Source organism: Dipodomys spectabilis, unplaced genomic scaffold (assembly GCF_019054845.1).
Source record: "Dipodomys spectabilis isolate Male_0828 unplaced genomic scaffold, ASM1905484v1 ptg000051l, whole genome shotgun sequence".
NCBI classification, from domain to species: Eukaryota; Metazoa; Chordata; class Mammalia; order Rodentia; family Heteromyidae; genus Dipodomys; species Dipodomys spectabilis.
This window is the reverse complement of record NW_024870728.1, coordinates 20,727,846-20,752,941: the sequence shown is the minus strand read 5'-3', so window position 1 is coordinate 20,752,941 and position 25,096 is coordinate 20,727,846. Positions and strand designations below refer to the sequence as shown.

The 25,096-nt window shown below is 44.1% G+C and overlaps 1 protein-coding gene across 2 annotated transcripts in view; it reads right to left on the bottom strand.

The window, feature by feature from the left end:
* Positions 1-5,039: 5,039 nt before the first annotated feature.
* Plekhm3 (pleckstrin homology domain containing M3) overlaps positions 5,040-25,096 on the bottom strand; it is a 166,737-nt gene continuing 146,680 nt past the window's right edge. For both annotated transcript variants that reach the window (XM_042679250.1, XM_042679249.1), the window contains one exon: positions 5,040-7,926. In XM_042679250.1, the coding sequence (XP_042535184.1) occupies positions 7,749-7,926 (178 nt within the window). In that variant the 3' untranslated portion in view covers positions 5,040-7,748. The remainder of the gene's footprint in view (positions 7,927-25,096) is intronic.

Below are 25,096 nucleotides of genomic sequence, written 5' to 3'. Positions count from 1 at the left end.
AGCTCAAGGCTAGCACTCTACCACTGGAGCCACAGTGCTACTTCTGGCTTTTTCTGTTTATGTGGTGCTGAGGAATCGAACCCAGGGCCTCATGCTTGCAAGGCATGCACTCTACCGCTGAGCTACTTTCCCAGCCCCTAAACCATGTTCTTAAGCCATCATCAAAAGCTGAAACAAGAAAGCAATTATTGGAGATTCAATTGGCCATCTTTTGAGGATGGGGAGAGATGAACAAGACAGTGTCCTGGTCCACCAGGTGTCATCTCTGCGTATCTTCTCCTTGACGGCGCCTGAAGCTTCCCAATAATCCAGCCACTCTAGTTTATGATGACTAAGCTGTCCTGTGAATCTGTTGCAGCTGGGCTCTGACTAGATTGTGTGTCTAGTGTGTCACAGTGAAACATTAACCCGTTTCCTTTTGTGGTGGATTGGGGCAGGTTTCCTGGGAGGATGAAGTGCAGTTATTCCTGGGAAGGAGTGAACGTGGGCTGATCTCCTTCAAGGTGGGGTAGAAGAGGCAGGGTGTGTGTGACTGAGTTTCGGGTGTGTCTTAGGAAATAAGGCTCAGGGTTCACCCTTGGTAAATGTTTACCAGAAGCACCTCTTCTAATCTCTTTTCAATGTCCTTCTTGGCGAAGGTGAATTTAAATGCTGTGTCTGAAAGGTTCCAAGGAGGTAGTGGTTGCAATGGTGGAGGGCCAAGCACCCATCCAGGCAGGAGGTAGCTGCATCATTTCCAGTCACTTCTTGGTGGCCAGGAGCACAGATTTCTCACTGTGTTCTCCTTCCTCCTTCCCAAAGATGGTCTTCAGGAATGCTCAGTGCCTTTCTGCCTAGTGCTCACTTGTTACCTAATTTGCAGAGTGCAGAGGAGGGTAGAGGAAAAGGGACAAGGCTGGGGCAGAGCTGTAGTGGGACATGCAGCCCGTATGCATCGATTATTTTGTCTCAGAACTGAACAAAGTCACGTGTTGATGCATCAAATATGATCAAGATATGACATGGGCATCTTTTTTTAGGAGATTTTTGTTGTAGTTGGTCTTGGGACTTGAACTCAGGGCCTGGGCGCTGTCCTTGAGCTCTTTCGCTCAAGGCTAGCACTCTACCACTTTGAGCCAAGCATCGCTTCTGGGTTTTGGGTGGTTAATTGGAGATAAGAGTCTCACAGGCTTTTTTCTGCCTGGGTTGGCTTTGAACTGTGATCCTCAGATCTCAGCCTCCTGAGTAGCTAGGATTACAAGTATGAGCCACCGGTGCCTGGATTTTTTAAAAAAATGAGTTTTATATTTTTCACAAACATGGGAGAGCTCATGAGAATGCCATAGGTTGATATATATTTAGAAAAAAAACCCATCTGTAAGTTTTTTGTTTTTAATTTATTTTTGTACCAGTAGTGGGGCTTGAATTTAGGGCCTGAGTGCCATCCCTTAGCTTTTTAATTCAAGGCTGGCTACTTGAGTCACAGTACCACTTCCAGCTTTTTTGGTTAATTGGAGATAAGAGTCTCATGTACTTTCTTGCCTGGGCTGGCTTCAGTCTGTGATCCTCAGCTCTCAGCCTCCTGAGTGTAACTAGAATTACAAGTATGAGGCTCAAGTGCCCTACTCCATCTTTGAGACTGATATTAAAAGAAGTTTAAAATATTAGTAAGTAGCTTACTTTCAACAAACTTCTGATCTTGATTCCGATTTAACATTTGCTCAATTTGGACTTTCACTCTCATCTTAAAATAGTATTTTCATGAAGAGCAGGTGCTTTCTCCATTGTTTATTGAGAGATAACTTTATACATTAGGAATGGGTACTCTTAAATTATGTGACAGATGACCATAAAAACTAGATGTCCTGTCAAGAGCACAACTTCAATTTTATATGAGTACAGTGACTAACACTTTAAAAAACCATGAACACAAAAATATGGGTGTTATGCCAAACAAAATGCCATAAAATAACAGGAAAAAAGGTATATATGTCAACACATTAGCTATTACAAATAGCTTAAGATGGAGAAATTAAGTGCCCCAATCCAAGCTTTTAGTCCATTCTAAGAAAATAAGAACACAAATAAGAAAAAAATAAACCAAACAAACATAGATCAGATCAGGAGACTTTAGAACCAGTTAGATAAAAATTCTTCACATCACCATGTTCATGCTTGGCATTTGTGATCTATCCTGTGACTGAGCATTCCTTAGTGACAGATTTTCCTTTAATCTTCCATGGTAGGCTGATTCTCAGTAAAAGTCTGGGAAGTGACCAAAGCCAGAATACAGGTCGTTAGCAGCAGAGGTTAATATGGATGCTGAGTGGACAATTCACTCTGTACAAAGGGACATTTTCAGCAGTATTTACCCGAGTCTTCCTTCTTCCCATTTGCAAAACAAGTGGTAATACAGAAAGAAAATTGTTCTGCAGTACAGGAAAAGAAAATGCTTGTGTTTGTGTTATGTGTGAACCTGAAGAAAGGCTAAGTTCATAGTCTACATATTCAATTCTGGGTAGCAATTTTTATCCCCCCCCCCCCCTGCCAATGGCCTTGGTGACACCATGACATTCCCGAGTTTGGCTAATGAAGGCAAGTCAGCAAACAAAAGGAGTGACTAAGAACAACATAAAGCAAAGTTAAAACATTATATGGTCGTGTCTTGCATTTTCTGGTAAAAGCACGCAGGGCACTAAGAAGCCAATATCTGCAACTCTAGTAATATTTCCAACATGAATTCCTTTACTAAAGGAGTTAAGGCACCAGGTTAAGCAAAGGTGGAAGATCTGGTGGGCATCCTGGAGTCTGCAGGCTCCAGTGTACCGATGTGAAAAGTAGCTAGCAGAAAGTAGAGGTGTCCATATTGAATGGAGTCCTGCAGGCTGGAAGTGGTCATGGGAGACTAGAAGCGCTACTATAAGGCACATCTACAGAGAAGGGAAACATGGGGATGTCAGTGCACAGAGAGAGCCATAGCTGTGCTCTTCACTAGGCACAGGAGCTGTTACAGGTGTCTCAGTCTCCTAACCTGGGCAACCGCTGGCCTCACACAAGAACTCTGCAATGAGATGAGCAGCCAGTGGTGTCTCTTTCCACAGGAAGGAACCAAACAGGAACAGAATTGGTCACCTTTCCTCACAGCTTCCATCACTTCGTGGGGAAAGAGCACTTACTGAGATTATTTGGCACTCATCCTAAGTGAAACTTCTGAGAAGGGGGCTTGGCTTGGGAAAGAGGGTATTCTACCACTTTCTGACTTTTACACTAACCTGGGGCTTATTTCAGCCATGCACCCAAGAAAGGCCCTAGAGGCAGAAATTTTTGAATCCAATGAAATGAGAATGGACAGATGTTAAGAAGACCACTGGGTGCTGAGATTTAACTGTCAAAACACTGCCAGTATGACGGAGATTGGCATTAGCCTGGTGAGATTAAACAGAGAGAGAGCTTGCTCATCCATCCCTGGTTGTATTCTCTGGGGCTCAGGAGACTTGTTCAAGGAGCCAGATACTCAAATCTCCTAACATACACAATATTGCACCAAGGAAGGGGAAACGGATTTGCTTCCAGTCATTCCAAGGAGGTGTGTTTATCTCAGAACATGAAACGAAGGAGAAAAAGAAAAAAATTAAATGTGGAGAAAGTGTATACATCTCTACTTACTATGAGAAGTTAAAAAAGAAAAGAAATAAAGTAAAAATGTCAGTGTTGAAGTCAGGCAGTATTAGGGTAAAGCAGTGAAGATTTATTTTGTGATCTAGTGATTTCCATACGGTGCAGTGGATGGATGGGGAAGGTGCATTCTGCACATGTGTGAGCAGCAGCAGTGCTCTACTATGAAGTAGGAGCAGGAGCAGGGTGTATCTCTTCCTTGGCTAATGCTCATCTCTGTGGGAAGTGGTCAACGTGTATGTGTCTGGGATCACATCCCCCATCCCCCCCTGAGAGTTTGTGTATGGCCTTTTTTTTTCTTTGACCACTGGGTAGAGAACTAAACTGCAGGTTTGGGAGCCAAACCTCTCTGAGGAGGCAGGTATCCACATTTGGTGTGCATTCGCATCTGATACAAACGAATAGAGGCCTGGCACAGGCCCTATCCTAGGTGTGTCCCAACTGAGCAAATCACATTCGGCATCTAGAGTGATATAAACACCTTCACCTGAAAAAATCATGGCACAGGCCCACTTCAGGAGTCTGGAAGATGCCACTGTGATGGAATGCATGAATCCCACACTAGCTCTACGCTCTTTGCGATGAGGTAATGTAGAAGAATCAAGAGGTGATGACCCCCTCAGAAGACAACACTACAGACCCAGGAGTGGCAGAAGGGGGTCCAGGAGCATTTATGGGGGTTTTCACATCAAGACGCTTTCAATCTTGGACAGTGCAGCTCTGGAATGAACAGCCCAGATTCCAGGTGACGGCCGCCCAAGTTCCTTGTGGCCTTCCTGCCACAGTGCAAACTGAGGTCTGTTTTTGGAACTAGCTTTTTAACCATGTCAGCATCTCACCCAGGTTGGTCTCTCCCATGAGTTCCTGTTACTAGCAGAGGGATTTCCTCAAGCATACCCCCCCCCCCCCCCCCACCCAGATGATGGGCCTTTGGGTGGAAAGTGGTTCCTTGGATTCAGAGGCCAGTTTCAGGAGACGATTGGCTTTAGTCTATCATGCTTCATACGTGCAAGATATTTACTGTTGGATGAAAAATGGGGCCCAAGGCAAAGTATTAGCTTGGCTCTAAGGAGGTGGAAACCTACAGACTTGCTTTTATTTAAACAGTTTCTAAGCAATAGAACAATTACCTAACGTCGCACCAAGTAATTTGTTAGTCTTGGAAACAGTAAGGGTGTTCATATACTCTATGGCTTTCTGGGCTGAAAAGCAGTTTTAAAGTTCATGGCAGACCCAACTTGTAGGCTGGCTCTGCCCTGTCCTGTCAGATTTTGGTGGTGGTGGCAGAGAAGGTTATAGGCCCCTGGTTGGCATGGACCAGCCTGTCAGGGTTGTATAAAAGGAGAGAAAACAGAAACAACAGGGACACAGTTCATTCCTGGTAATGATGGTGACAGCACATTTATTTTTTTCCCTTTTGAAAATAAGCAGAAAGCAATGTGGATGGAAAGTTCTCAGGAGCTCCCAGCAACTACTAATAGTTAACAGGGTCCTCTAAATAGGCAGTGGGGAAAAGAAAGGTTTTCGTACATTAGGGACCTAAAATTTCACCTCGACTCTCTGTATGTCTAGCTGTGGATGCCCCTAAGTTGGGACAGGCAATAGTATGGATGGAGCAAACATGCTAGCAGAGGGGAGACAGTTCTGCACTCAGGTCTCCAAATCAGTGTGCTAAGAATGACCTGCTGACAGTTGGAATCACAGATACATTAATTATAGCGAAGGCAAAAGTAAGCTATAGTGACAGGGAGCTGGGGGTGGAGGGAGAAGGCACTTTGCCATGGGAGCACATCTGTTTTATAATAAGCAGGTCTAAAATCCTCTTGTGAGAGATCATGTTCAACTGTCTACTCTGAAGCTGGCAACTACAAATACTGTATCTCATGAAGGGGAGGAGCAAGGTGACAATCAAAATTCGTTTGCCCATTTACGAAGTGTGTGAGACTTTCCATGCTTTTGCCTCTGTGTGTGTGTGTGTGTGTGTGTGTGTAAGATGGATAGAGATGTCAACCTGCTTTTCTATGAGTAAAAGGCCCCATAAAACATTTTGTGTGTATGTGTGTGTGTGTAAGATGGAGAGAGATGTCAACCTGCTTTTCTATGAGTAAAAGGCCCCATAAAGCATTTTGTGTGTGTGTGTGTGTGTGTGTGTGTATGTGTATAAGATGGAGGGAGATGTCAACCTACTTTTCTATGAGTAAAAGGCCCCATAAAGCATTTCATGACTAGTTCCTGGCCTTCTAACATGTTTCATACCTTGGTTACAGCTACTAGAAAGAGGAAACAAATGCATATGTGATGCTGAACTATTAAGCTGAAATGTGTAGTTTGGGGCCAAAGGAAATGGTGTGGGTTGAGAGATGAAATGCTTACATCTAACCATACTAAACTCGAATTGAAATGTCACTAAATGGGCAGAAGGTGGCCTTCGGAAGGGGCAAAATGTGGGCCTGGGTGTAACATGATAATTCCCCAGATGCCAACAGCTATGGAACTGGGAAAGCACATGGGCATGGATGGCAGCTGCCCAGTGCATCTTCTTGTAAAGTCTGCAGGGAAGTGCTTTGCCATGAGCATATCTCCCTGTGCTGGAGAGTGAAGCTGGAAGGAACGGGAGCCATGAGGTTTCCAAAGTCTCCATCCCTGACACCTCGGCTCTCCGAGGGGACTGGATGAAGGGGAAGAGCTGGGGGGGGGAGGGGAAGGGAGGGACAGGACACTGCCAAATAGCAAAGCAATTCATGTGTTTCTTATTCCTATTGTAGTGCTTATTTTAGCAGTATATGTGTGGAGCTACTCATTTCAACAATATTAGATTTAACTCATATTTTAAACTTTGTATATTCTTTAAATACAGTTGGCATTTAAAAATGTTACTTTAATATTTTAAATAATTAAAAACATGAGAAGCCATGTGTTGTATGCACTTGAAATCCCGACATTTGGGAAGCTGAGGCAGGAGGATCATGTTTGCGGCCAGCCTGGACTACAAAGCAAGACTCTGTCTCAAAAACAAAATGAAATCAACAAAAAAGTGAAAGCAAATTAAAGGTAAAAATGAAAGCACAGTAGAGAACAATGGGAAATAAAGCATTTGAAGTGGCTGGGTCGGTCAGAATTGTCTATACAGACCTATGAAGACACAAAAGATGGTCTCTCCCAACATGTGTACCACATACAGTATCTACCAGTCTACACACTGACGTCTTGAAAAACAATCCTTGGACATGTCCTCTAGCCAGTAACATGAAAACACCATACATATCACCCATTACACCCTGGGAAAATCATTCTTAAAGAGCCACATTGCCTGGCAAATACGGTAGAGTCACATAATTAGGTGGGTGTGGGCATTCGCCCAAGCCAGCACACCAACACCATGCAGTTATTGGTTGTAGAAGTCTCTTCTTTTCTCAGGAAAACACTTTCTGGGATTAACTTGAAAACCAGACCAGCTCTCCTAAGTTAGGGGTATATGCTTTCTGTCGGCAGGAGCTTGTGCTCCTGGCTTCTTGCCAAACAGCTCGGCTTCAGCGATCCCCAACTCTGCCAGGGACAGGGGGTCCTGGAAGGATCTGGAAGCATTCCTGTGTTCCACAGATTTCCTAAAATGATGCTTGCTTTAGTTCCCTCAGCCCTCTGTGAGGGCTAAAAATAAATAACACAGAAATAGCCTGCAGCTCTCTGTTGCTTGGTGCAAATGCTTCCTCTAGGATCTTGTGTAATAAAATGGTCCTGAGAGAAAGACCAAGTGAGAGAGAGAGAAAGAGGGAGGGAGGGAAGAGAGGTGTCCAAAACTGGAAAGCCATGTGTGTAAACTACATTTTGCTGGGATCAGGCAGCTGAAATTCATGGCCAAATGTAATTCACTTATGGGCAGGCTCTTGGCCACTGAAGTTCTATGGACCTGTTAGACAGCTATTCATACGGAACACACATATAGGATGTAGAGATATGAATAGATATAAATAAATAAACGTATCTATCTACGTCTAGCTGGAGAGGAGACACTCCTTTTAACAGGGTGCAAGCGGCCACTGAGAAGCCCCTTGGCTGGTCATTGCAGGAGGCTGGGAGGGTGAGCGGCCACAGAGTCAGGTGTTTTGGTAGGACAGCTCAAACATGGTGCATGCCTCCTCCAGGCTCTCATCCACGTTGAGCCGCCGCCAGAAGGACTTCTGCTTCTTCTGCAGCTCCCGGCGCACGCACCGTGGGCAGGGCACAGACTTTTCTTTGCACTCAGAATGGAAGACGGCCCCACAGCTTTCACACCTGCAAAAGGTAACCAGTGATGTGATGAAGCAGAAGAAGAGCAGTTCACCCGACAGAGGTCCCGGGGCACTTATTCTGGACATCCCTGCCTGAGGGAAGAGGAGCCACTTGGAAACATGGGCTCCAAAATGCTCAAGGTTGAATTTCATTTGAAAGACATTTCCTCTCCCCTCTCCACTCCCCCCATTGGAGCCAGCCTGGGGAAAGGTGTAAGGTTGCTGCTGGGGGAGAGGAGGGAGCAGGGACCCCTGTGCTCCCTGATTCTGAGGACCTGGCTGAGGCTCTACTCTCCAGAGAGAGAGAAATGGCAGTGACTCCACAGTGAAGTGATGGAAAATGGGGTGAATGGCTTCCCCATTTGCTGCCCCCCCCCACCAGCAGCAAGCCCAGTGCCATGTCTGTGAACACAGCTTCCCATCCACTTAACACCAGCTCTGCGGCTCTCTGTGAACTCACTGCCTTTATTTGACAGTTTGAGATGGTACAATGACACATTTTCATTCTCCAAATGACATCCTGGGAGCCTATTACTCTTTGTGAGCTTTCAAAAATTAGGAAAACCCTCCCGGCTTTCAATGCCTACTGTTACAACCTAAGTGGGAACAAGCGAGCAGGAGAGGCTGGGAAGGAAACATTTCCCTCCACGACAGGACAAGTATTCTCATTTATAGAGGAGGCGTTCCAGGTGGATGACTAGTTTGTTGTCTGGCCTGGTGGGAGTATGCACAGGAGTGTGTCTAGCTTGTTTTCACGGCAAAGTTTTTCAATAATGACTAACAAGCTCAACCACAGCTGCTCCCGTGGGCGGCCTGCCGGTGTGGACCCTGTTCACATCTTTCACATGAGTGACAGGTGACTTTTACTTGGTCCTAGGAGCCCAGAGAATTGTTACGTTTCCTTGTTCAGCTAACAACATCCAGAGATGGTTGAGTCCTGGCTTTTTTTTTCTCCTTTTTGTTTATCACGTGGCTTGAACTCAGGGCCGGGGCACTGTCCCAGAACTGGCACTCTACCACTTGGAGCCATAGTGCAACTTCCGGGTTTCTAGTGGAGATAAAAGTCTTACTGAGTTTCCTACCTAGGCGGCTTTGAACTCCAATCCTCAGATCTTAGCCTCCTGAGTAGCTAGGATTATATGCATGAGCTACTGGTGCCTTGGATTGGCTTTCTAAGAGGGCTATCCCTAGGGCTTGGCCTCAGGTACTGTGGACTCTTCCTATAGTACTTCTAGCTTCAGTCCTAGGTTGAGGGTGTCTTGGGTCACCATTTCCTAGTCTGTTGCCAACCTGTCCCTGGCATCAGTATTCTGAAGGTTTGCCCAAAGGAGGCTCTTCTACTTGCCCTCATGTCCTTGGAGAGGAAACCATAACTTGCTAGGAAGAGGGTCCATCTGATGAGCTAGCAGGCAGGGGCTTCTCTGCCCCTTCCCCATACCCCCTCCCCCCCAGCACAGCTCAGGGGCCAAGGGAAATACAGTGGTGGTTAGGTCAGTGGAAAAGGAACTTCAAATTGCTTCCCAGCTAGCTTCCTGCTATTGGTTGGACTGTGTCACCTTGGAGTTCCAATGTGGAACCCCCAGTGTGTGGAGACTGGATGTGTGGGTGGCACAGCGTGCTGGAGAAGGGCCCCATGTCCCGCGTCCCACCACACAGGAGGGACACTGACAGCAAGTGGCCATCAGTGAGTTGGGATGTGAGGCTCACCAGAACCAATCCTTCTAGCGCCCTTGCAATGAAATGTGCAGCCTTCAGAACCATTTGAGCCACCCAGTCTGTGGTTGTGGGTGCAAGACAGTGCAGACTAAACAATGCCCTTGGGCTGGCCATGTCCGCCTCTGCACCCACCGCGCTGGGCTTGCTGGGAGTCACGATGTCAAGTGACATCACCAGTGGAGTGTTCGGCACAGCTCCCAGCCCAGGGAAAGCTGTGCCCCTCTGGCTACCTGCTGCTCTTCTTTGGCAATGTGGAGGCCTTGGGGACCCCCCCACCCCCACCCCACAGCCAACTCATTCACTAGCTTCCAAGAGCTAGTGTTTGTCTCCAGGGACACAGAGTTGGAGATCGGGTGGCGAGTGGAGCTTGGGGCTCCTGGCAACTCTCACCAAGGCTGCTCTGGCGCGGCAGGCACACGGCTGGCCACCTGGGTGAGCACACCCCCCCCCTCCTGCAGGAAGACAGGGCTTTGAGTCTGATACTGGAGCCAGGTCACACATTCCCCTGTGTGGGCTGAGCAGCCCTGGGGAGGTGACTGCCTTGGTGGAGCTGTTTGACTTGTTGTAACAGGCTGCTCCCCTCGGCCTTCCCGCTCACTGGGCCTCTCCCCCAGGGACTCTGATATCCAACTCCACCACAAGCTGGGCATGGCAGGGTCACCTCTACTCTCTCCTTCTCCCCTGCCCTTCTCTTCCCCGCTGCCAGTGGAGATGAAGGTCAGACAGGGGTCTCGGTGCCTCCAGTCTGGGCCAGTGTCCCCTGACCTCAGTGGCTTTGGCTTTGTCCCCACCTGGCCATATCCCTGTATCCTCCTGTCACTGAAGTGACACTAATGATAACATTATCAAATAAATGTTCTCCTTTCTGCCCCTTTGACCCAGCAGGGTTGGTCAGGGAGTTATAGAGCTAGGGATGTTGCCCCAGGGCAGTGATTGATAAAGAGAAAACACACAGGGTTCCTTCCGAGCCACTCCCTTATCTCTGCTGATACCAGGCCCCAGCCTGGGAAGAGATTGAGTCTTATCGAATATTCTTGGTGCAACAAACACCCTTGGAGTAAAGGAGGGGCCTGGTGCACCTGCTTTTACTGGGCAAAGGTCAGTAACTGAAAAAAGTCATGAGATTAAAAAAAATTCATGGTTTCAAAATAGAACCAAATCTTATTTTCTATCAATTTGTAACCAGCAGGCATCTTTCCAATGTTAGTATGGGGATACATGGGTCAATGGCCTTCCAAAGGCAGACAATCTATGGTTAATCCATCCCCTAGCCCAGATTTTCTCCTTAACAGTAAAGAATAAAGGCAGGAAAAAGTAGAAAGAAGAACTGTTCGCTTATGTAAAAGAAATAGAGCTCTGTAATATAATGCAAGAGAAGGATAGCCTTTATATTACAAAAAAAAAAAGGTAACTGGGTGCCTGTGGATCATGCCTATAATCCTAGCTACTCAGGAGGCTGAGATCTGAGGATTACGGTTGGAAGCCAGCCCAGGCAGGAAAGTCCGTGAGACTCTCATCTCCAATAAACCACTCCGAAAATTGGAAGTGGCACACTGGCTCAAGTGGCAGAGCGCTAACCTTGAGCTGAAGAGCTGAGGGACACCATTCAGGCTCAGAGTTCAAGTCCCATTAAGGCTCAGAGTTCAAGCCCCATGACCATGGGCTCTCTGAGATCATGATCTCTCTGAGATCAGGACTTTAATAAGCAGGATTTTTTTTTTTCACTTGAAAAAGATTCATTGGCTTCCAAGTAGTTGGTGAGTTTCTTAACTATATTTGACTTTATTTAAAAATGTGTTTTAACACACACAACCTACCAGGCAAATTTACCAATGTAATCACTGCTGACTGAAAATTCCAACAAGCAAGGTACGAGAGACGGCCTTCTTGTGCTTTACCATGAGATGTCAAGGGAGAGTCAGTGTCTTCATGTAAGTCACGCGGTCCGTGAGGCCGCTGTTGCTGTGTGCCACGGGAAACAGACATGTATGTCCTCTGTGTGGAAGGTCGCAGAGGATGCAATGCTGAGACACATTTGCTACTGACCGAAGACAGCTGATGGGTTTCCCTACCTATTCTTGCACATATATATATGCCTCCTTTAACCCAGGAACTGCCCTAAACATTACCGATCCATTGGATGGGTTTTCTTTGATATGAAGGTCATCCTGTGCACACCCTGGGCTCCACACCTAGGTGCCAGAGACTCCTTCCCATCCCTCAGTTGTGACAACCATAAAATGTTTCCACACACTGTCAAATGCCACAGGGAGGACGAAATCACCCCCCCCCCAAGGGCCACTGGCCTAATCTGTCCAGAAAAGGCATCACAGAGGGTGTGCTCAGGAATTAAACAGTACCTTTCCTCCTGCATTTGAATGTATCAGCTTCTGATCTGTATTTTTACCAATCCAGTGGAGTATACTTATTCATATAACTTTCAAAAACAGCTTTAATGTGATCATTTAAAATAGCTGGAACTCACTCATATTAACTTTCTAATGTTTCTTGGAGTTAATTTAGAGCATCGTTTTAAGGCGTCAAGGGGCTAGAGATGTAGCTCAGTGGTACAGTGGCACAAACGTAACCAAGTCCTGGGCTTGATCACCAGCATTGCCCTCCTGCATCCTGGAAAAAGAGTTGAGGGCCCCGAGTGGTTGCACACACCTATAATCTCAGCATTCTGTGGGTCTGAGGCAAGAAGGTCACGAATTTGAAGCTGGTCTATGTAACACTGTGAGCTCATGTCTCAAAAAAAAGGAAATCAATACAACAGCTTTGTGCATTGCTCAGTAACTATTCAGCTTTCTACCAAACTTGTCTTTTTTTTGTTGGGCCTTGAACTCAGTGCCTGGGATTTTTTTTGGCCAGTCCTGGGACTTGAACTCAGGGCCTGGACACTGTCCTTGAGCTTCTTTTGCTCAAGGATCGCACTCTACCAACTTGAACCACAGCATCACGTCCAGCTTTTTCTGTTTATGTGGTACTGAGGAATCGAACCCAGGGTTTCATGCATCCTAGGCAAGCACTGTACCACTAAACCACATTCCCAGTCCCAAGGCCTGAGATTTTGCTCAAGGCTAGCACTCTACCACTTTGAGCCACAGTTTTACTTCTGGTCTTCTGGTGGTTTATTGGAGATAAGAGTCTTATGGCTTTCCTGCTGGGGCTGGCTTTGAACTGCAATCCTCAAATCTCAGCCTCCTGAGTAGCTAGGATTACAGGTATGAGCCACTGTGCCTGGCTTTACTTTGTATGACTGTACAATTCTACCCCAAAGCCTCCTCCAAGGCCAGCACTCAGTTACTCGCCCAGACTCTGGGCAGTTTCTCTATGGCATCTTCTGCAACTTCATGACCCACCCAGGCCAGGCAGCAAGTCAATCAAAAGCAAATGCTTTGGTACCTGCTCTTGTGCAATGGTGAGACCTTTAGGATTTGGTAACTTCTGCAATGGAAGACAGACCAGGAAGACATTTAGGAGGCTGAATGTAAATGTACAGCCGAGAGCTGTGCTGGAGAGAGTAGCCAGTTTTTAGCCCAGGTTGGTCATGGTGTCACAAGCACTTTGGGAAAATTACTTATCAATAAGCCTAATCCTCTATGGAAGTAAGCAAGGTTGGGGTTCTTCCAACTTGCAGATTTGGGATAGATAGAAAAAGCTACTCTGGGTTGTAGCTTCTCTTCAAAATTGCTTGTTCCAAGCTCTGTGGAGCAAGCTATGAATTAGCACAGACAGCTTCTGAGACGCGAGGGAAGTGACGGAGTGGAGCGCCAGCACGGGACAGTACTGAAAAGTGTGAGTAGGGAGGTGAGGCCCGAGTCCTCCTCGCATGGATGCTCTAGATTCAACACTATCTGGAGAGATCATGAACTGGTCTCTCTCAAGATACAGTCAGAGGAACACTTCCACCATTTCAGCCCAACATAAATCTCATTCGTATCCTAATAAGAACATCATGGAATGAGACTATACATGTTAGGAACAGTCTTGAATGTAACAATTAGCATACTGGTTCATAACAAGTGAAAGAGAAGTTCACAATTCACTATTTACAATGCTTGAGAGTCTATTACCAAGAAATCTAACAGACTGATTGGTCACTGAGTTCCTACTGTTGGTCACTGAAGCCAAGAAAAGGAATCTACTGTGAAGTAGAACCGCTACGTATGTGCAGGGGAAAAAGTCTGCCTCTCAAATACGATGGCAAAGAAGCAAGAATTCCTAGTTGCAGACAGTTTCCTGTTCTGGAATGCTGATGATGTGAGACCAATTAGAGACAGGCTCCGTGGCTTTATGTGTATCCTTCCACGGTGGTCACAGGAAACTGCTCAAGGCCCCAGTTCCAAGGGGAGGTCACTGGAATGCTTCTGCTCTGTGCCTGTTGGGTTTTCCTCCTGCTGCGCTTTTATTCTTGGCTCAGGCAGCGGCCTGAGATATTCCACTCGGATTGAAGTTCAGGCTTCACTTTGGTTGGATCTCTGACAGGCAAAAGGATAGGCCTGCAGAGCAGGGCAGATCTTTGGCTGATTTCCACACTGCTGAACCCACAGGAATAGGGTGGGGTGCAGGAGTAAGTGTCAGTTACCAGGCATGCGAGTGTGGTTTTGTGGATGGCTACTATGTAAGGCACCCTATAAGGCCACTAGCTATTACTGGTTTTTCCAAGAAACCAAGATGATTACCTAAATCCCTTAGCTAAGGGAGGCAGTTATCAGTTTGGTTGGTGTTTGAGCATGGCACTTGTAAGTAAATGAACATAAGTAAACAATCTGTCATTTCCTTAAATAGGCAATTGGCCAGTGTGCGTACACCCAATGTGTATACTTATCTACATCTACATGAGGTTTCTTCAGAGAAGGTATTCAGAACCCCTTGTTATTAAAGCTTTTAAGGTAAAGATAAATTAAGAACAATTTAAACAAATAAGACTTAGTAGAGCCATTCTTTCAGGGGGAGGAGGAAGATTTTAATAATGAAAAGTTAATACAATTTCAGAAAGAAACTCATTATGATTGGGTGCTGACAGCTGGAGAAAAGGGTCCAAGTTGTGTAGCAGCTGCCTGCAGACCACCTCAGTTGTCTGGCCAGAAATCTAGCCTTCAAAGGCTCCTTCGCTTTGTTTGCTGTGTGAGGACCCAGCCAGAAGCAGGTAAAATGGGAGGCAGAAAACAATGAGGTGGGAAATCTTGGATTATAAGTCGAGAAGCTTTGCAAAGGGGAAATATAGACATTTTGGCCTATCACATTAGGGACTGCTCATATTTATCACCAGTATCTCCCCTTCCCTTTCTTTTGGCTGAGCATGAGGAAATAGGGGGACTACAGATGTATGCATAGGTTTGATTTGGCCTGTTTGAGACTGGAAAAGATCCGTATTTCAGACTAAATGTCTGGTAAATTTAGGAGCCATGTGATAGTTTGCAAAGCTACTGCAGCAGCCTTGAATGGAATACAGTAAGATAAAAAAATAGAGATTTCAATTAGGCAATATCTATCTGGCTCTTCATCTCTCTGTTTGTATACAAAGTAACTTTTTAAATCCTTGCAACAACAGCTGTCTGAGCTAGGTATTGTTAAGTCTGTCAGTAAGTTCTTAAATCTGTCAGTAAATTAGCAGAATCTATACAAAATAATGAGTAGCAGCTTATCTGGTCCCAGAGTGAGTTAATGAGTGTACGACTTTGGACTTGATTCCAATCTTGTGATCTGAAATCAGGCCCTCTTTCTATGCCTCAGTCCTTAAGTTATTCAGCACATATCGAAAGACCTGCTAAATCCCAAATCTGGGAAGTGGTATGTCCTGCCATGATCTTTTTATCTGCCCTTTAAGCCTGAGTTAATTAAGGAGTAGTTTCCTCAGCTTGCATCCCACAAAGCATCTGGCTTTCATAGGTCTTGGACTTTGAGTTTGTAAACCAAGCTCAGCTAATACCTTTGACAAAAGCATTACTTAAAATCTGGATTCAAAATAGAAAGCAAACAGGCACTAATTAATTCATTTGTTAATTTCGCTACCCCACTGTGGACATTAAGACACTGTCATTGGTGCAAACTCTTAGTAAGGCTTTCTGCTAATCTTCAGATAGTGGCAGAACTTCTGCCATGTTCTGGCATGGGATCAAACTGGAGGAGCTATTACCTGATTGCAGAGAATTTCTGGGAGGGAAAAGCTGGTATTTCTGATTCAGCTGAGCATTTAAGGTTCATCTTACTATAATTCTCAGGAAACAAATGCCCACCTTTTCTTGGGATTACTTCAGGAAATTTATTGAAAGATTTAAACACTTCCTACCACTGATAGAAAAGCTAGAACATAGTGTAATTATTGCCACTGAGGACTGTATCGAAAGCAATGGTTTTGTTAAACTTCCTAAAGTGGCTCAAGAGCCAACAAGTCTAAGGGACATTAAGAAATGCCTTGCTAAGTCTAAGATGATGGCAGTTGAATATGAGAATATTAATAATCTTAATTAATAATCTTATTAATAATCACCAGTCTTTGTTTTTAAATGTCAAACTAAAAATTCAACAGTCATGTTTTTAAGGCAAACCTTTTCAAAAGAAATAATAGTTTAGGGCTGGGAAGGTAGCTCAGTGGTAGAGTGCTTGCCTTGCATGCATGCGGTCCTGGGTTTGATTCCTCAGCACCACATAATCAGACAAAGCCAGAAGTGGCACTGAGCTGAAGAACTCAGGGACAGTGCCCAGGCCTAGAGTTCAGGCCACACAACTGGCGAAAAAAGAGAAACAATAGTTTAGAATGCATACAATAACTTATCTAAGACTGACTGAGACTCACTTGTTTAACATACTGAAGTTCCTCAAAGTGCTACAACACTTAATAGAGCCACACACATGCACAAGCACGCGCGCGCGCACACACACACACACACACACACAAAGCACAAAAGTTTACAGACAAAGGTGTGTTAGAAAATGTAAAAAAAAACTAGAAAATAAGACAATCTAACGTGATTATTTCTTATAAGTATTATTGGTTACTGATATAAATTTAAAGAAAGAAATTAAAAAAAAATTGAGTAAACAGGGTGCTGGTGACTCATGCCTATAATCGTAGCTACTCAGGAGGTTGAGATCTGAGGAGTGAGGTTAGAAGCCAACCTAGGCAAGAAAGTCCATGATGCACTTATCTCCAATTAACCAGCAAAAAGGTGGAAGTAAAGCTGTAGCTCAAGAAATACAGTGCTAGCTTTGAGAGAAAGAAAAAAAAAAAAAGCTCAGGACAACACCCAAGCTCTGAGTTCAAGCCCCAAGACTGTCTCTCCCCATCCGCCAACAAACAAAATACTGTAGATTAATCCCCAATTTTTTTCTCATGTCACCAAGACAATTCTCTTAGCAAGATGGCACTTGATAACTTACTGCAAGTTGATTCATTCTAGGCCTATGAAGTTCAGCAAGGGAATCTTTAGAGCCATGGCTGTGCTAATCAATGACTAAGTAAGCTTGCTCGCTCGCTTGCTTGCTTCCTTCCTTCCCTCCCTCCCTCTCATCTTTCTTTCTTTCCTTCCTTCCTTCCTTTCCTTCCTTCCCTCCCTCCCTCCCTCTCTCTCTTTCTTTCTTTGCCCTGGGGCCTGAACTCGGGGCTTGGGTGCTATTCCTCAGCTCTTCAGCTCAAGGCTAGCGTTCTACCACTTGAGCCACAGCGCCACTTCCAGTTTTCTAGTAGTTTATTGGAGATCAGAGTCTCATGGACTTTCCTGCCTGGGCTGGCTTTGAACCGAGATCCTCAGATCTCAGCCTCCTGAGTAGCTAGGATTACAGGCGTGAGCCACTGGTGTCTGGCTAAGCTTGCTTTCTTTCATGTTCTCTGGTTGGTGTTCTAAGCAAGATCTGCAGGTTCCAGTGTAGGAAAACTGAAGTAAGGAACCTTCCAGTGCACTGAGGCTGGAAGAAAGAGGCTTAAGTAAGTCTCCTTTTTCTCCTCTCTCCCCCACTAGGCCTCTGTTCCACAGAGCTGGGGAAGAGGAAAGTCACCTTTCTTTCTGGAGGCTTTCACATTCCCATCATTTCCTAGTCCCTAAAAGTTGGAGTTCCTTTTAGGCCCTGGGACTTGCTCCCTTCCCTTCCCTCTTCTTCCTTGCTGTCAAAGAAAACTTGCTTGACTATTTCAGTTCTAAATGTTGAGACTTTCTTTCCAATCATTGATGCAAGCTTTCCTGCCAAAGCTCTGAAATTTCCTTTATTTCTCTACCACCAAGGATTCTAGATTTCTAGCAGGGTGGGGGCGGGCGGGGGGTAGGGGGGAAGGAGGACTTTCTATTAAAAGGATTTCTAGCCGGGCGCTGCAGAAAAAAAATTGGAAGTGCACTGTAGCTCAAGTGGTAGGGTGTTAGACTTGGGCTGAAGAGCTGAGGGACAGCGCCCAGGCCCAGAGTTCAGGCCTCACGACTGACAAAAAAAAAAAGGATTTCTAAGGAGAAAAAAACCCCAACATACCTAGATTCTCTTCTTAAGAAACAGGTTTACAATGCTTCATCCTTTCACTCTGAAGGCCATACAGGATCTTCCAATTTAAGTTAAAGTTGTTTACATTAGTTAGTGACTTCCAACATTTTCCAGGGCAGCCTTTGAAATAACCTCTGGTTCATTAGTTGCAAGTGTGTTTATTGTTATTGGTTGTATAAAAGGACAACTTTCGCATTCCTTCCTTTTTTAAAATTTTAGCTGTATTGTTTGAATTCAGAGCCTTGAGCTTGCTCAATCAGCTTGCTTGCCCTGCCAGAATTCTACCATTTGAACCATGCCTCTGGCCTTGCTTTTATGCTGGTAATTTTGGAGCTGGAGTCTCTCAGACTTGGCTCAGAGTGGATTGGCTTTAAATGATGATCCTTGGGATCTAAACCTCCTGAGCAACAAGGATGATAGGCATGAGCCACTGGTGCCCAGCTTACATTACTTCTTTTTAATACTAACTTTTTATATTTTTCATCAAAAAGACTGTTAAATTCTGCCCATTAACGTGGGAACAACCACCACCACCAACCACAGTAGAAGTGAGATTAGGTGAGGGTTTTAGAGCCTTTTACTCCATGATAGTTTGTGGCTCTCCTAAGTTTCAGGGCTAATAGGGTAAGGCCAAAAGCTCCCTAAACTGTTACTTAGCCACACTCTTACCCATGTAGTGTTGAATAGGGCTCAGGCCTCCATGAGGATAGCAGTCATGGGCAGGTGAATGCTCAGTTTCCAGCTTTCTAGAAGTTCTTTGATCTGGTATGATCTAGGCAAACAGTAACTTCTGTTCAGAGTGTAAGCACAGAAATTCTTCAACTTTATCCCTATTTTAAGAATTTCAAGAGTATCAGAAATTGGACAGTTGATCGTATATGGTAGTTGTAGTTTTTTTGTGGATGGTGCCCAATGCAGCACTGCTGAGTACTTTAGTATTTAGAACCCTGAGAGTATGATAATATGTATTAGATGCTAAGGCTATGATAATATGTATTAGATGCTGACATTAAAATAAGAAAGATTTTTTTTTTTTTGCCAGTCCTGGGGCTTGAACTCAGGGCCTGAGCTTCTTTTTTGCTCAAGGCTAGCACTCTACCACTTGAGCCACAGTGCTACTTCTGGCTTTTTCTGTTTATGTAGTGCTAAGGACTTGAACCCAGGGCTTCCTGCATGCTAGGCAAGCGCTCTACTTCTAAGTCATATTCCCAGCCCCAAGAAAGAATTCTTAAAGGCAATTGCCAGGACCTATTACCACTGCAACTCTCACAATTAGTTATATAGAAAAAAAAAAAATCTCAAAATATCAAAAACATATACTGACAAAATCATGATACTGTTGTCCTATCAGTAATTTTCAAGCACAAAATTTCAGAACATACTCTGTTCAGTCTGAAAGCCAACAGTTTTTGTGTACAAAGGTAAATATTCCTTCTCTTCCCTATTGTGTATTCAGGTTACTTTATTTACAGTCCCATGGGGAAGAAGAAAGTCTACAGTAGAAAAAAATGGCCTAAAAGATATTTGGAAAATTATCTGAATCGTTTAGCAAAGCGGAAACTTTTAACATCATTTCTTTCCTGACATTAAAGTCATCACTGGCGTAGCAAATCACATCTGTCCCTAATAAGACAAGGTCAGCTATCATCCAATAAAGTCACACATCTTGGTGATGTCTATTCAGATAACAATTTCTCTAAAATCAGTTTAAAAACCATTTGAATTATAAGTTAATAAGCACAGATTTACAAAATTCTTCATTCATTCTTGAATTATTTAGTGAGCAGTCACAACAGAAGATTCTAGATGGAGCCATGAGCAAAACAGAAAAGTCCATTTCTTCATGAAGTTTAATATCCTTTGAAAATGGTGGACTGGATCAGTGTTTGAAGCATAACTGGTCAATAGCACTGAAAACATCATGACAATTCCAAAATGCTAAGCTGTGGAATTGAAGCAAAGTCCTTCCACCTTTGGTCAATAGGAGCCTGGGGTGCCATACACCTGGCACTACGCCTAGAGGAGGGGTGGCTTGTCAAAGGTCACACAGTAGTTAGCAGCAGAGTTAAGAATGGTACTTGCTTTTCTCTTTTCCTTCTCTAGTGATCTTTCCATCAACTAGGCTGTCTCTACTTGTTAAATTGCAATGGTTTTAGAACCAGCTGTATTTTTTTCTTCTGAAAGCACATATCAGTAAATAGTTACAAGTTAAACGTGATTACTGTTTGAATCAGATACACTGTGGTAACAAGCAAGATATAAAATTATACTCCAGTTGCACAGATGTGTAACTATGTGTAGAAAAAGAATACATTATTTGGGTATGGTGGGTACACTTGTAATACCAGCAGCTGGGAGGCTGAGGCAAGAGCATCTTGAATTTGAGGCCATCCTAGCTAAATACTGAGATCTAGTTTAAAAAAAATATGGAAAGGTTCCTCTTTAAATACTTATGTATATAGAAATATAAAAATTAAAGTTTTCTTTCTTTTTTTTTTTTGTCGGTGTGGGGCTTGAACTCTGGGCCTGGGCGCTGTCCCTCAGCTCTTCAGCTCAAGGCGAGCGCTCTACCACTTGAGCTACAGTGCCACTTCCGGTTTTCTGGTGGTTTATTGGAGATAGGAGTCTCACGGTCTCTCCTGCCCGGGCTGGCTTTGAACCGCGATCCTCAGATCTCAGCCTCCTGAGTAGCTAGGATTACAGGCGTGAACCACCAGCGCCCGGCAAAAATTAAAGTTTTCTGTCAGGAACATGTACTAATTTTGTGTTGGAATAGCACTTAAAGATGAACATTTTTCCCTCTCTAAACAATAAAAAAGTAAGTTCTCTGGAATGCTTAAAGACCGGACTGCACAATGTTAACCTAACTGGAAGCTTGTCTGAGAGGAGACAGCAACCATCTATTCAAGTGACCAAATGGCCTCAAAGCACAATGGTGACCTTACCAGCTAGGACTGTGTTTGTAAGGCACCATATTTATCAAGTGGCTTAATGGAATAAAGGGTCAGGTCAGTCCTGTGGGTTTTACAACAAGTCTCATCTGACATTCCAAACACTTGACATGTGACTACGGGAGCCATCAGGACAAGGTGAAATGTTATTTACCAAGTTACTCTTTGATCAAAGTTAAAAAAAACCTGAAAAACTTTGCACTTTGCTAATGAGTTTTGTTTTTTTTCTCAAGGAAAACTTTCAGTGACAAATACATACATTCAAGTGACCAAGGTGAGCAGAATTGGGACATCTTCTCCCTGCTTCTGCCACTCACAGGACATAAGAGTTTTGTTTCTTCCTGGACTTTTCTAGACAGACTCCATAGTCCCTTCTGTGCCTATAAGGTAATGATTTGAAATCGCAAGCATAAGTCTCTTCTTTGCTGTCAGTGTGAGAAGACCACCAGGAAAATTCCTCAACCTGGGACTCATGCCTGTAATCCGAACTATTCAGGAGGATGAGATCTAAGGCTCAAGCTTCAGAGCTAGCTGGAGCAGGAGAGTCCAGAAGAGAGACTCTGTTAGAGCTATAGCTCAAGAGTGCTAAGACTTAAATGAAAAGCTAAGAGGCAGCACCCAGGCCCCAAGTTCAAGTCCCACTACTGGAATGATGAAAGAAGGAAATAAACTCCTCAAAATACGCCTCTTCAATCCCAGAAACAGAACAAAACAATAAGCAGATGCAATCAAGTGGTTGCCCAGAAAAGACACCTATGAAGAGGAGTCCAGATTTCCTTTTGCTTTGTCTGAGATCCCACACCTCATTACAATACTCAGAGAGTGGCTGCTTCCCAAGGAAAGCCACAGAAAGGAAGTATCATTAAAATAGTATATACATTGGGGGAAGTTTCTCCCTCCCTTAAGACTGACCTAGCCAAGGCTGCTGTCCTGTATTGTTGAACAGGATGTAACAAGACTGCCAACCACAGCCCACAAACCTGCTAATTAGGTGCACTGACAGTGTTTGCTTTGGAACCATTTACCAACAAAGGAATGTGTCAGGCTGATTAGTAAGAAAAGGGTATGTAATGTACATGCACTGGAGTCCAGATGAGGACATAATCCAGGTATTCAGTCTGTTTGTGCAAGGACTCACAAAAATGAAGGCTGAACAAATAGGAAGCCACAGTGAAAGCCTAGCTTGAAGGGAGGTCTTTTCTCTCTCAAGTTTTATTTCACCCCTTCCTCCCAATTCTGACCAAACACTTAACCTAAAACTCTCTTTGGAGAAGGATAAATTAGAATTGGCTCCCTGGAAAAATGGAGGAGCTTTGTCAGGTTGCTTGTAAAGGCACAGAAGTCATTGATAACTTGAAGTAAAACCCTCTCCACAGGCAGCTGTGGGGGGTGGGGGGTGTCTCGGCCACATACTGTGCTTACATACACAAAGGGAACCAGCAATATAAAACAACTCTAAACAGACCCTTTGAGTTGTGCTGAGAAAAACCATCATCTCTCCATCTCCAACATTTTATATAATAATTCAGGTTCATTCTTTCTAAACAAACTTTAATAAGGTTTGACAATTAGGTATTTGAAGCTTCAAGGAACATACAGAAGAGCTAAGTTCAAGAACAAGGTCTGTGCCCCAAGAAGTTTCGGACTCAGGGCCTTGGTGGTAAGGACTGCCACGGAATGTGACATGACAGAGAGCAATTCAGAAGGTCAAGGGTGTTGGGAGAACTCTCTTTAGGACAAACTGGATATTGCTGGAGTTTGGTCAGATAGATGTGAACAATGCGGCTGACACTAAGTTCTGGGAGGTCCTTGTCCTGGAAGGTTACCTGACAAAACATTTAAAATGTGCAGAAGAGGGTGATCTCTATTAGAAATTCATCTGCTATGGACTTTTCCAGCAGGCCAATGTTCGTTCTCAAGACTGACGTGGGAAAAGTTCTTGGAATGTGTGAAGACGAGATGTGTTTGATGAGTATATTATCTGCTAAGAGTTTGACATTAATGAGTTCAAGGTCCTAGAAACTATCTTTATTTCTTAGAGAGTAACAGGTCAAGATCAACTATGTATACACACAGTGAAACTGGCAAAGTGCTTGATCTGCATTTTTCAAGCGTGGTGTTTTAAAAACAATGAGCCCTTTTAGAAGGGTAACCTCTGAGCTGACAATGCCCAGTACCACACAGGAAGAACACCTCACTGCCAATAGAGTTGCCAACTGGAGGAGGCTGAAGATCCTGCCAGAAAAAGACCTTAAATGGCAGATCAGCGCTTCAACCTCATCTGCACAGCTGTAGTGTTACTTCACACTTTGACTATGCTCTTCTATCTGTGGGAGTATTTTAAATTCCCTTAAGTAATTAGGTAATTTAAAAGGCTTTGTATGTATCATTGTATGTTCTTTGTCAACATACATACACTTGGATGAACTAAACAAACAATAAGCATTTATGGAATGCAAACTTACAGGAGGCCACCAAACTTAGTGGTAAGTGCTTCTTCTTAGGGAAAACTCACATCTGAATGCAGCCCAAATCCCTTATAAGTGTATGGGGCCTTAAAATATTAATCTTTTCAATTTTGCATGTTATATGAAAAAAAAAAACAAAGCCAAGTGGATCAGGACAGAAAGGAGAACTCATTTTTTTTTTTTTTTTTAATTACTGGCTGAAATGCATGTTTTTTGTTTTTTCTCTTTTTTTTGGGGGGGGGGGTCCGGTCGTGGGGCCTGAACTCTGGGCCTGGGCGCTGTCCCTCAGCTCTTCAGCTCAAGGACAGTGCTCTACCACTTGAGTGCCACTTCCTGCCTTTTTTTCCCTGCTTATGTGGTGCTGAGGAATAGAACCAGGGCCTCATGTATTCAAGGCAAGCGCTCTACCACTGAGCCACCTTCCCAGCCCTGCTTTTTGTTTTTGAGATAGAATCTTGATATACAGCCTAAGCTGGCCTTGAACTCTTGATCTTCCTCTCAATGTTTTTTTCCTTTTTCTTTTTTTGGTGCCAGGAACTGGGGCTTGAACTCAGGGCCTGGGTGCTGTCCCTGAGCTTTTTTGCTTAAGGCTGGTGCTCTACCATTTGGGCCACACCTCTATTTCTGGCTTTTTTGGTAGTTAACTAGAGATAAGAATCTTACAAACTTTCCTGCTCTGGCTGGCTTCAAATTGTAATTCTCAAATCTCAACCTCCTGAGTAGCCAGGATTACAGGTATGAATTACCTGGCCCCACCTGAGTGGTTTTTAAGATGAAGTGTTACGTATGAGATATTTCAATATTCAAAAAATGATATTTCTATAGAACTGTTGCAAGCAGGGTGGTCCCCTTAGCAGCACTAGGGGAAGATTAGTAATGTGTATAACTGTCAGAAAGAAAATTGCAGAGGAGACAATTTAAGGATTTAAAGAACAATCTAAGTCATAACCACTGAGGATTTATGTGATTTCTTTGCTTGTATATTCATTGTCTTCCGTTAAGTCTTAGATCACCATTAGCCTAATCTTCTGATTTACATTTATCAAAAGTTAGAGCTCTTATTTCTATTTTCCGGGAGGGGCAAGGGCTGTCATTTCTACTTGTTTAGGATGTGGGATTTTTGCCATTGTTTCCAAAGAATGTTGATCTTTCCTAAAGCTGTGCTTTCCTTGTAGGCCTCTAGGGGGTAAATACTGGATTAGGCTTAGGCAAAGCAGTCTTGCAAATCAGGATCTTCCTATTGTATTTAAAACTTTGCAATTTGGATGTTGGGGCTTTCTTATTTAGGTTAAAGAGACACAGGTGTTTAATTTGTGTTTGAGAAGAAAGAATTTCTCACGGTAAAACCGTCAACACTGTCTTCTGAATGGAGGGGAGCTTGGTATGGTGCAACACACTGGGGTTAAGTTTAGGATCCAGTTTTCCCAGCCAGCCTCAGTGCCTGGGGGATGTACGAGAAGTGGGAGCTTGGCTGTGGTTCCTGTCACAATAGTCTTCCATCCACTTATCAAAAGAAAGCACGTCTTTCCCACTGCAGTCTAACCTTTACCTCACAGTACCAAGAGCA